General features: G+C 50.6%; 1 protein-coding gene and 1 long non-coding RNA gene across 11 annotated transcripts in view; one reads left to right on the top strand and one right to left on the bottom strand.

Moving 5' to 3' along the window:
* The window catches only part of Agrn (agrin), a 32,919-nt gene that overhangs the window by 3,166 nt on the left and 17,547 nt on the right, over positions 1 to 12,206 (top strand). For 8 of the 10 annotated variants that reach the window (XM_015985985.3, XM_042272371.2, XM_006992335.4 and 5 more), the window contains exon 3: positions 9,538 to 9,585. In XM_015985985.3, coding sequence (XP_015841471.1) covers positions 9,538 to 9,585 — 48 coding nt within the window. Of the gene's footprint in view, positions 1 to 8,647; positions 9,069 to 9,537; positions 9,586 to 12,206 lie in introns of those variants that run through there. The other 2 variants (XM_015985989.3, XM_015985988.3) reach the window with 1 other exon arrangement.
* LOC107399410 (uncharacterized) lies at positions 3,925 to 8,625 on the bottom strand. The gene is made up of 3 exons (XR_006069765.2): positions 8,362 to 8,625; positions 4,677 to 4,891; positions 3,925 to 4,255 (listed from the first exon to the last, which is right to left on the bottom strand). It is a non-coding gene; the product is annotated as an uncharacterized LOC107399410 (long non-coding RNA).

Below are 12,206 nucleotides of genomic sequence, written 5' to 3'. Positions count from 1 at the left end.
CTGAGACTTTTGAGGGGAAATGTGTTAAAGAATGCTTTTTTTCTCTTGCTGCTGCTACTACATCCTGTCTGTTCCCTTATGGCTGGGGACAGAAACTTCCTTCTCAGAGCAGTGGCAAGGGTTATGACTTCCAGTCCTCTGATATGATGTGTTTGCCAGCCCTGAAGACTTATCTCCTGTCTTTCTGCTTTGATGCTAGCTGGGCTCTTGAGGGGTGTCTCTAGAACCCTGTCTCCATGCTGACCTTGGGTGTAGGAGGGTCAGGTCCAGAATGTAAACTCTGTGGCCTCTCAGCCAGATATGGTCAGCTCCTGGGTTCTTGCCATGGGGAACCTATCTAGACAAGAACCAGAGATTCTAGCACTGCTATGGAAGTTTGTGCTTTGGGAAATTGGGGGGCAGGAAAGGCAGGGGAGGACGTATATGTGAGGCCAAAGATAGATAGATATGTCAACTTGGAGTTGAGTAGGGGGCTGAGAAGGATCAAGATCAAGAGGGTGAATCATTAATAGCTGGGTGGATCTAGTAGTCTGAGGGTCCATGACTCAGTAACTGAGGACTTCTGAGATCAGAGGTCATGGTAGGGAGTAACAGAACAAGATTTAACATCTCACCAAAGCCAGCTAGGCCCACACTACACTCTGGCTTTGGTCCGGTAGAGCCCAATTTGGAGCAGTACAGCTAGGAAGAATCATGGAAAGAAGGCCTCCCTTCCTGTGCACTTGTATATGGCTGACACGTAGGGATACTTACTTCTGAAGACTCAAAGACTAGCATTTTACCAGAGAAGAGTCCAGGAGTAGCTGTGTGTGTGTGTGTGTGTGTGTGTGTGTATGTGTGTGTATGTGTGTGTGTGTGTGTGTGTGTGTGTTGAGGGGGGCAGATATGGGACTAAAGACTCAGAGATATAGCTGTGTGTGTGTGTGTGTGTGTGTGTGTGTGTGTGTGTGTGTGTATATGTGTGTATGTGTGTGTGTGTGTGTGTTGAGGGGGGCAGATATGGGACTAAAGACTCAGAGATAGAGCCAAGGAGGCTGAAGAGATGTTTTAAGGTATGTAGAAGGTGGGGTGGGGCAGAACAAGGAGCCGGGGTACTACTGTAAGAAGCTTGAAGAAATGGTGTCTTGGATCTGTTTTGGAAGCAGACCAGAGTACAGTGGGTAAATTGGGTTCTAAGGCAAGGTCAGAACACCCAAGGAGCCATTAGGGCTTACGATCTAGGATGGAAATGAAATATCTTCTTGCCCACCCCTCCAAAGCTGGGTCTATTTTCTGACCTGTAGGTGATGAGGCTTTTGAGCCTTATCCTAGGTCCTCACACTTGGAAACAAGCCCATCCCTCTAATCTGATTTCCCAATCTGCCTCCAGGTCCCCTATACCTGCACCACCCCACACTGGGAACTGGGTGAAATCTGGGCTACTTCTGACCTCTTGTTCACTCTTGGAACACCCCCAGCCAGCTAGCACCTCCCCCACCTCCCAGAAAGGCTCCTCTGGTCCTCTGCTTGGGAAGCCACATTCCTGGCATAACTGGGGCAGGTATGTGCCCCTCCCTTTGCATCACCTTTGGGCAAGAGTGGCTGCTGCTCCTTCTGGAAAGGGACCTCTCACTCTGACAAAGCTTTGTCAAGGAAGTGGAGAATCCTCTTCACTGACAATTAAGGGCACAGAGCATAGGCCCACCACTGTCCTCACCCTGTTTCTAGAGAAGATTGGATTGGCACCTCCCTGAAGCCCCCAGGAGAGACACAGCCTGGCTGGGGACCTGCACTTCCCTACTATAAATCAGGAGCAGAGAAAGGAAGTGTTGTCTGTTCCAGCCAGCACCTGGCACAAGGACAGGGAAGGGGGCCCAGGTTGAGTGAGCCTGGCACCTGACCAGCCTGGCCCTTCTCAATTCTGAAGCTGGGGTCTTGGTGACTCCCTTGTTCTGGGCTGGCCAGATTGGTTCTGCCCTTTGTCTCTGGTAGGTCAGCTATCCAGAGCTTTCAGGAAGAGTAGAAGAGCTCTAGGTCCCAAAGTGGTGGATAGGAGCAGCCTGACCCTCTAAGGCTGGCTTCTGGTACTGGGGTTGCCTAGGATATTGTGACGGTTCCTAGACGGTTGGGAGGACTGCCTTCTAGGCTAGGCTTAGACTCCCATTGCCATTTTCCTTCCCCTCACCTCCCCCACATTCCTTCTGCTGAGGGGGGAGGTGGCTCTCCCTTTGGACTTCAGGTTCTCTACCACTCTACAACCCCACCCACAGTCCTATGAGGGCCCCTCCCCCAGGCATGTCCAGGCTGGAGGCTGCTAGAGCTGGAGGCTACTGGCGGTCCCCACTGCTTTTTGCCCAGAGAGAAGGGCCTGCCCAAGTAAGGAAGGGCCTCCTCTTTTCCATGTCGGAGTTCTAGTAAGAAGTTGGCTGCAGAAATGGACTTGTCTCATCTTTGGGCTCACTGAGGCAGCCTTGGGGGTGGGCTTTGCTTGCTGGAATCAATGAATGCTTCTAGGTGGGTGACAGGCAGGATACTATTAGTTCTGTGGAGATGGCCTCCCATTGGGCAGGCCAATAGGCAAGATGGAGCTAGTGGAAGTAACTTTTGGCTTTTTCCAGACCCATCCTGCTCTCCCATCCCTACCCAGAGAAGATGCCCCCCATCACCCCTGTCAATTAGAAATGGGGAGGGATGTTTTAAAACCACTTCTGTTACTTGGATCTTTCTGGACAAAGCAAATTCTGTTTCCACCCGCTTGAGCCCTCATAGCAATCCTGCAGACATGGGATCCCCATTGCAGACCAGACAAACTGGGACACCTACACACTGACCCAGGTCTAAGGCTACTGTCAACCCAGTTCAGGTCGGTAGTTACTCGTTAGTTCCTACAAGCTACAGTAGGATAGTATAGGGTAGAGTTACTCAGAGAGTAGGTCGAGGACATACCCAGGACCACAGGTTCAGGAGGGTCCTGTATCACTGATTTATAAGGACCCTCTATTGTTTCCTAGGCCTGGTTGCTATGCACAAGAGGCAGAAGTCACAAAAGGGTAGAAAACAGCTAACTTTTTTCTCCTGTGATTCTCAGGTCAGCTGTTTACCTCAGAGTGGAGATAGAGCACTAAACCATTGATGCCCTGGTGGGTTGGACTAGGGGCTACCACAACAGTTGTCATAGTAATCCTGCTCATTTGGGGCAGTTACCAGCTAGAAGAAGAGGGCTCTATGCCCCCTATACCTCCTGGGGTTCAGGAGTAGGCCATGTGTGACCCTTGTTGGAAGCTGGGAGAGCTGATAAGGTCAGTGGTGGAGGACCAGGGATCAAGGGATCTTACCCCTCCCACCCTCAGCACAGATCCTGAGAATTTCCTCTGAGGAAGGCCCCCTGCAGGGACAATTTACCAGGGAATAGAGATGGCCCCTCCCTGGCCTGGAGGCAGGGAAGATAGGGAGGCTCTGTCTTTACAGGCTGGGCTGTTTCCAGCTGTGTGAACTTTATGTAGATATGTATGCCTAGGCCTGCAATTGGGGGGAGGCGTAGTTGTCACTATCTTGGTTTTTCTGGGTTTATGTCTAAGTGGTCAGGTCCTGGTTGCTGACTTCACGTGTATGTGAATCTCAGCATCTGTTTGCTATTGGTTCTGTTGGGTCCAGTTGTGCTGGAGAGTCAGGGGCACCTTTTGTGAGCTCTGCCTCTAGGAGTGACTGAGGTGTATTGGAAACATTTAAAATGAGGGATGTGTTTGGTGAGCTGCTGTGAGGACAGGAGACCAGGGAATTTAGTCACTGACCTTTACAAGCCTGTCAGACCCTGAGGCTGACGCAACCCCCTTCCTTCCTCCCCTCTGCCCTTGCTAGCCCAAGGTAAGTTGGTAAGTTTGAGAGTGCTCTTGACCACCACATCCTAGATCCCAGAAAATGTAGGCTAGCATTATGCCAGTTCAGGCTCCTGTACCCACAAGTGAGGTTCCAGCACATATGGAAGAACAGAGCACAAACACCATATTGGTAGAACGGTTGAGATACCTGTCTCCTACTGTGGAAAAGAAGCCATCAGGTATAATAAGTGGCTTGTGGTGTCTTCCATCATTAAATCCATCAGTTCCTTCTTGCCCATGTCCAATCACCATTCTACAACCATTCCCTGTGGGGTTCGTGGGGCATCTGCTGTTGCTGGTACCCTCAACAGAGTCCTGCTGGTAGTTTTAGTGGCTTTCCAAGGAGCAGTGAGTTTGGATAAAGGTGAATGAAAGGAATAGTGGGTGGTTGCTGCTACCTGGGAAAGAGTAGATAAGATGCTGTGAGTGTGAGGAAAGGAGAGTACTATTCTCCAACATCCTGTCCCCTGGCTGAGAGAGCAAGCTAATCTCTTTCTGGGATGGCCTTCCTGCCTATCTGCTGATCCCAAGTAGGAATCTGCTGATTCTGCAGTAGGAAAGTTCTTCCTTGCTTGCCCCAGCCTCCTTCCTCTCTGGATCTGTCTCTGCTCCTCCTTCTTGCACCTCTAGTCCTCTGTCCCCGCTACTGCCTTTCCTTCTCATCCTAATAACTGGCTGCCCACCACCTCCATGAAGCCCTCTGGAACCATTGGGCCATAGGACCCCTGCTGTGTTTACCCCTCTCCTGTATCTGATATCTCTAACTTAACTCAGCACAGCTGGAGTATTAAGCAGGGATACCAAGGTCTCCTGACTCACCAAGCACTCACTGATCACAGGTGGGTGTCACCTAGCTCCTTCCTTTTCCTCCTGGAGATAAGTAGGGACTGGCAAAGCTGGGTTTGGGTAAACCTAAGGAACAAGAGGGATAGCATGAATGTCCTACCTTCACTGCCTTTTCATCAGTACCTGCTCAGCTGGCTGTTCTTGATCATTCTGGAAAATGCCCAGGTCCATGTTGGAGTTCCCCAAATCTGAAAGGTTGAGGATCTGCATTAAAGACTCTGACCCTGTGACAGCTGTGGCCCCACTCATCACTTGGTCAATGTGCAGATTTCACTTCACCCATCTGACCTCCATTTGAAACTGCCATGATGTCTTCCGGAAGCCAGACAGACACACTTAACTTCTTAGAGAGGTGTAAACGAGCTGATAAGTTTGTCAGAACAGCCCCATGTTGAGGAGCCTAGCCAGCCAAGGAATAGAGAAGGGGCAATCTGGCAGCATATTGGCTACCCTAAAAGACATCCCTATTGTATCCCAAATTTTAATTTTATCCAACCACTCTGTAGAACAGGATAACTGTCCAGGTGGGTGGGTGGGTGAGTACAGATCTGACCTAGGCCTGGAGGCTCCCTCATGCTGGCAATTGACCAGGGCCGAGTGCCTCTGTCCTGCTACGAAGTGCCTGTTGTCCTCTGAGGTGAGGAGGGAACAGAGAAAAGTCAAGGTACAGTTTGAGGCCAGACACCGGAGGTGTAAGATAGTACTGCCCTGCCCCCACCATGGCAGCCAGAACTGAGTCCATCCAGTACCTCTATTAACCTGAGCGATGCATGCCTAGAAATCCCCACCACCAAAGAGAGCAGGTGAGCCTCACCCTGGCCTGACCAGAGGTCAGAGGGTGGGGCATGTCTACTTGCTGGGTGAGACCTATGCATTGGGAAATGAGTGTGTGCTGAGTGTCCAGATAGGCAGCTTTTTCCATGGACTCCTCTCAGTCATCGAACCCCTAACTCTTTACCTTCTTTTGTAAGGGAGCCGAAGGCTATCTAGAAAGGGAGAAGGACTCTGTACCCTCTCCAGGCCCCATCCTTCAACCTCCTCTGGTCCTGAGAAGTACCAGAGCATAGGGCCACACCTATTATGCCTGGGAATGAGGGACAAGCTTTGTGCTACACAAAGAATGTCTAGTGTGTATGTTGGCAGGTGGGGGATACAATTCCTGCAAGCTTGAGTGACTGCTGGAAAGCAGGAGTACTTAGTGTCTTGGCTCATATATGTGGTTGCATGTTGGTAGGGTGTGAGCCCAGAGGGGTAAGCCTAGATCAGCATCCTGTTCATTCCTGGGCATGAGCCTGCTGGGCAGTCTAGGCTGAATGATTTTGTCTAAAGATCCCAAAATAACTCCAGTAGCCTGTGCTCCCCTCCCCCCACTGGCCTAAAGCCTCAAAGGCTCTTTGTTTTTTGAAGGCATCCTGCCCCTGCAGGGGGCTCAGACACTGACTGGGGTTTGGTGGGGCCAGGCTGCCTGCCTAGTTCCCTTTCCCATGGCTAGGCCCAGTAGACCTCAAGCCCCATTCCAGTGTTGCCCAGGACTGACAAGAACCCCATATGAGCACTGAAAAAAAATTATTGAGACCTCTTCAGTGGCTCTTCTCAGGGTTTCTGCTTGGTGAAAGGGGGTAAGCAAAGTTTATGGCAAATTTCCCAAGATCACTTGAGGCTTCTTCTGCTAGCTCTTGCCTGGAGTTTCTACTACTAGTGGGACCCAGCCCTCCAAGACCCTGGTTCCTGCGCTTCCTGTAGAGAGCACACTGGGACACTCCAGGGCTGAAACAACATATCCAATAGTACCGTGTAGCCTGCTGGGTACTTGTTCTCTGGCACTTTCTATGGGGCAGCGAAGCAAACATATATGAGCGGTGCCGCACTCTCCAATTGTAAGTTCTCTTGACTTTCTAGGAGCTAAGAACTCAGACCCTGTTTCTGGTACTGGGGGAGCTAGCATCACAGAAACTACTTCTGTGTCACTGGCATTGCCAAGGTCCAATAGGAGGCACTCAGGGCCAGAGCTCCCCTGAGGAAAAGGTGAGGCCATCTAGAAGTGGAGTTTCCCAGTAGTTAGATCTGATGCTGTCCTAGACTGCATGCATAGGGCTCATAAACCCAGCTTTATTTCAGAGTTTCCTGCAAAATTTCATTAGAAGATTTGAGTTTGGGGCCACAAAAGATGGAAAACCTCTTATCATGGGTGGCGAATGAATGACCCAGCAGGATTGCATTTTGTGCCTGGCCAGAGGATGGAAAGGCTTGGAAACAGAGAAGATATGGTGTTATCAACTGGGGTAGAGAAATTGTCTGACAGATAAAAGGGAGTGGGCACACTGGGGGTGCCAAGTATCTGACCAGAGGGGTCTTAGAGAGGTTTCAACTGTAGATAATATGGAAATGGAGCCATTTCCAGTCAACATGCAGTGAATGTAGGGTCTTAGTGCCCCAAGCAGGGTTGGTTGAAGGATGGAATAGAGGAGCCCCACAGACAGAGATGTGGTTTTCTCAAGATGAACTGAGATGAGGTTTGAAAGTAGCCATAGTTGGCTGAAAAATGGGGCCTGCTGACAGCAGATGCAGAAGCCTGACTAGAGTCTTGAGTTGTGGATACCATGTACCTGTTAGTATAACCCAAGTGTGTAGTATGGGGGCTGTTAGTGTGATTTCAGCTGAGATGAACACTTAGCAGGAGGGTGGCTGTGTCAAGTGTAGATAGTGCAGAACCTGCATACTCCCCAAGCTTGTGGACAGCTGGGGGATCTTTCCCCACAGAGACCAGGAAAGGAGCTCCCTCACAGAACCTAGGTGGGCTGTGCCTCTATCCCAAACCCTTTGCCCCAAATGGTCCTGTTGGAGTCTGCAAAGTAGCTTGGGGTGGGGGTATGCTCCAGAGTCAGGCTCTAGGGATGGCCAGAGTTCAACAACTATTTGTATGGGCTTATATGCATGTTTTCTCATTGCTGGGGAGTTGAGTGAATGGGTGGCTTAAGATGTTATATTCAATTACAAGGGGAAGGGTAGGTGGGATGATTTCTGAACTCATCACCTCATCCACCTGAGCACCTTACATGCTACTTGGGGACCCCCGCCTCGATGCCAAGGCAGAGCCTACCGGATCAGAAACAGCAGGCACTGGCATACTGCATGCATAAGCACAAGCAGACCAAATCCCAGAGCTCAGTCCTTCCTACAGGCTCAAGCCCCTTATGGTGTGACTCCCAGCCAGGCATTAAGAGTGATAACGGAGTACTGCCTCTGCCCACACAGCAACCTCAGCCTCATTTGGCTGCCTCCTGCCCAGCTTCCTCAGTAGCTTTCATGGGGTGGGGGCCAAGCAATTGTCTCCTCTCCAGGCCCAGCCTCTGCTCCCCTATAAACACTTAGCCCACTCCTACTTCTCCCCCGTTCTCCAATTTCCAGACCCATTGCCCTCCCATCACTTGTCCCTCCCTTGGTCCCTGTCCTCCTACCAGCACCAACCCTCCCCAAGCTTCTACCTCTACCCAGAGCTGATCTGTCCCTTTTGTACATTTTGCATCCTGATCTTAATCCACCCCAGCCTCTATGCTCCCAACTGCGACTCCCTGTGGACGCTAGAGTCCCCAGAGACATCTTCCTTTGTCTCTGCTCACCGCCCCCGCCCCCTTGGCTTCCCTCGCCCCTCACTCACTGCCCCAGCCCAGCGAGGACAAGAAGAGCTGCACTGCCTGCCGCCGCTGTTGCTGCCGCCGCCGCCGCCACTGCCACTGGAGGTGGGCAGGCGCCTCCGCGATTCTTTATTCTCTCTCCAAAGCCAAGCCCGTTGCTCCTCCCGCTGCTGCCATCGTGCTCCCGCCTCTGCTAGGCAGGAGCAGACAGGCCCTGCACCGGCGCCCCTGGTCTCTGGGGCCTTCCCTGCATTTCAGACTCCAGGAGCTACAGAGGACAGCACTGGCTAGTGGGCGGAAGAATTGTAGCCAACAGGGGTTGCCTTGGCTCTCCATCATCGTTTGCCTGCTTCTGAGCTCACATTTGGGATTTCTACTTGGAGAGAATTCTGCTTATCTCCCACCATGATCCTGGAGGGCTGGGGAGGGCCCAGTGCTCCCCCAGCCATAACTGGCTAAACTTTGAGATCACAGCTGCCATCTGCTGCTCCAGGGTACCCAGCATGGGGGGAGTAGCTCCGAAGAGGCCCAAGGGCACTCCATAAGAACCCCCACACCCAAGAAGTGGGCTAGAGCTGTATCATGCCTCCTCTGCCACTGGAACACAGGCCCAGGCAGCAGCCTGGTGCCTCCTTGCTGGTTCGGTACTTCATGATCCCCTGCAACATCTGCTTGATCCTGTTGGCTACTTCCACGCTGGGCTTTGCGGTGCTGCTTTTCCTCAGCAACTGTACGTGGCTGCTGGGTGTACCCTTGTTCTGCTCAGTGAGCCCCTCATCTCAGTTATCAAGGGTTTCAGGGCAGACAGGGTCATATCAAATCCAGGGGTTGTTGTAGATGGGGCACCTTTTCCTTCTGGTTATTGGATAGGTCACACTAAATTCCTGGGCTTCTTAAACCTATTCTTAGACTTCTAATGGTGCAGACCTTCAACCTGAGCTGCAGAAAACTCTGTGGGAATTGGCAAGGGTAGGTACATCAGTGCTGTGATTGGGAGCAGGGGCAAGAGATGGACTTATCCAGAGAAAGCAGGTGGCTGTGAAGTTCAAGAGGCAGAGAAGGACCAGGGCCTCCTCTGTCTGTTCTGCATTTGTCAGTGACCTTCCCAGCCTTGCTGATTATAACTGGAGCCTTAAGGAGTGGTTGTGAGTGGGCAATATACATGCTCAAAGGAACCTAACTTTTTTCCCCTCCTCTAGACAAACCTGGAACCCACTTCACAGCAGCGCCTCCTATGCCTCCTGATGGTGAGTGGCGGTGGTTGGGGCAGGTGGTTGGCACACTGATAATGGGGTGTGGGGGGGAATGGACAGGGTTACTAGGATTAGGACTGTTTTGTAATATGTACACCAGGTGTATTTGGAGTAGGAAGCTGGGCAAGGGAGCCTGGATCCCTTCCAGGGAGTCCATAGGGGCCTTTAGGTACTGGTCAATATTCTGAGCAGGATCAGTCTTAGAACCTACAAATTGAGAGATAATGTCAGAGGATTTGTGTGAGGTTTGGATGGACCACTGAAGTCAGTCTGTTTGTGGAGGGATTCCTTTTCTTTGTCTTTTTCTCTATTCAGGAAAGGGTGGGGCTGGAAACAGACAGAAGGGAAAGTGGATTGGGTAGTGGGGGAGGGCTCAGTAAAGCTAGTGACAGCTGCTAGAGGGCCTAGGTCTGACCCTGGAGTGGGGGAGGGAGCAAATGATGGAGGGGGCAGGCTGACCTTTTTTATGGCATTGTGGGCTGGGGCCAGCTCTCCCAGAGCGGCTGCTAATGTGTAGGCTTCTGTAACTAAGTTAATGAAGACGAGGAGCTGACCAGTGTTAGGAAAAAAAAAAAAAAAAAGCAGAGACTAGTAGGAATAGACTGTATCTCAGTTAGCCCAGCCTGGCTCCTTACAGCAAGAGGGGTACAGTTCCCAGCCCTGTCCTTGGTACCTACTACCCCATCAACTCTGCTGCCTGGGCACCTGACTAGTTTTGTAGAAATCATATGTCTTGTGTTAACTTACATGTGGCAGAGCCATGGTTTCTGGTGTTTTTGGTTTGAGGTCAAGGGTTGAGACAGGGTCTCTATATAGCACTGGCTGTCCTAGGATTTACTATGTAGATCAGGCTAGCCTCAAACACACAGAGGTCCTCCTGCCTATGCCTCTCAAGTGCTGGGATTAAAGGCGCATGCCACCATGCCCAGCCATGGTTTCTGTTTTGATCAGGATATGGGTTGTGGGGACTTCAGGAAATCCTAGGATTGAGGTTGTGGGTGTCATTATGAGAATCGACCCTGTTGTTTTCTTTCTAGAAAGCAGCCCTGGGTTACATAGATAGTCGGGGTTATTTTCTGGGTCTTTAGAGTAGAGGAAAGTATCCTGGCACTGATAAGGCCTCCCTCCTTCTGTTCTAAACTAGGAAGTCAGGATTAAGGTAGGACTCTCTGGGGGCCTCAGCAGTCTGTAAAACCAGGGAGTTTCCTTGGGAATGGGGAGCCCAGACATCTAAGAGTGGGAACTTGATTCAGATGCAGGATATCAGAGGGTCTCTCCTACCTTTTGATGGTCAAATGGAGAAAGAAAGGTGTCTGTAACCAACTGCCCTTCCTTTATTCCCTGAGTCTATAATGTTAGCAAGCTGGCAGTGTGTTTTTTGACTCACTTGGCCAATAGGCTTTTGGTCCCAAGGACTGCTAGTTGGGCAGTGTTGGGGTATAGTGGGAATGGAGGCTGATAGTGAGTGATATAGGTGCTTCTGACCTAACCCTAGGCTCTGGTTTTATGGCCCTAAGTCTTCATCCCTGACACCAGTGTCCTTCCTGAGCAGCTGCTCCCCCAAGATCTGAAAGGCCCTTTAGAGTCCCAAGCCCAGACTGGGTTGTGGTAAGCTCTGCCTGGGAAGTTATTATCAAGGCAGTAGGATACCACTGTGTGCTCTATGACCTTCACTATTACTAGAGTTGCAGAGACTATTGACTGAGTTGATGGATGAGTACGCAATCTGCCTGTTGGGATGGGAAGCGGGAGGAAGTGACTCTCACTTCTCCACATTTTTAAAAAAGGGACTAAATCACTCCCAGTGAGGTGGGATGTTAGTAGGTGGAATGTGCCCTTCAGTGTGGTGCATGAGGTTGGGGCTGAGTGTTTACAGACTAGGGGCAAGAAGCCTAGAGCTGTCTACATTCAAGGTAGGCTCAGGAGGGAAGAGATCTTCCAGATGTCTTCTATTCTTTATACACACTGCATTCCCCACAATTGTACATGCAAGCCCCTTATTGATATCCAGCACTTGCTTTATACACTTTAGACATAGGCCATGGCCCATGGGCAACCATCTGTTCCATCTCCAACCTACCAAAGACAAGTAAAGAAGTTAAATATACTCTCTACTACCATGGTAGATATAAAAAGTACAGGACATCTCCAACATCATATGGAAAGATTGCCTGTATAGGAAACTAGGAGACCATGGAGAAGTTCCACAGGGACTAAGGAGGACACTTAGTGGGCGACACAGATATGATCCATTAGAGACTGTTGAATCATAGGTGCCCAGGTGTGCCACCTGTGTTTATGAGAGGCAGTGTGGGGAAGTGACCAGGAGCATAGATGGGAACTGAGCTAACCTCTGGTGTTTATTAGGGATATGGCTTTGTCAGGAAACCTCACTAAGCCTCTACTTTCTTTCCTGATATGTGGGCATTGCATGATGATACTTGAGTGGTGCCTGAGGTTCAGAGCTATTACAACAGCTCTGCCTGCAATGTGCATGCATGTAATTACTTCATCCATACCTGTCTTCAGGTGGTCTCAGATTGGGCCTGTTCTAACATTTAGTTAAGAAACTTGTCTTGGGAGCTGTGAGGTGGTGGCTCACACCTTTTAATCCC

This window comes from Peromyscus maniculatus, chromosome 2 (genome assembly GCF_049852395.1).
Source record: "Peromyscus maniculatus bairdii isolate BWxNUB_F1_BW_parent chromosome 2, HU_Pman_BW_mat_3.1, whole genome shotgun sequence".
Lineage (NCBI taxonomy): Eukaryota > Metazoa > Chordata > Mammalia > Rodentia > Cricetidae > Peromyscus > Peromyscus maniculatus.
The sequence above is the reverse complement of the archived record's forward strand: the minus strand, read 5'-3'. Positions and strand labels throughout refer to the sequence as shown.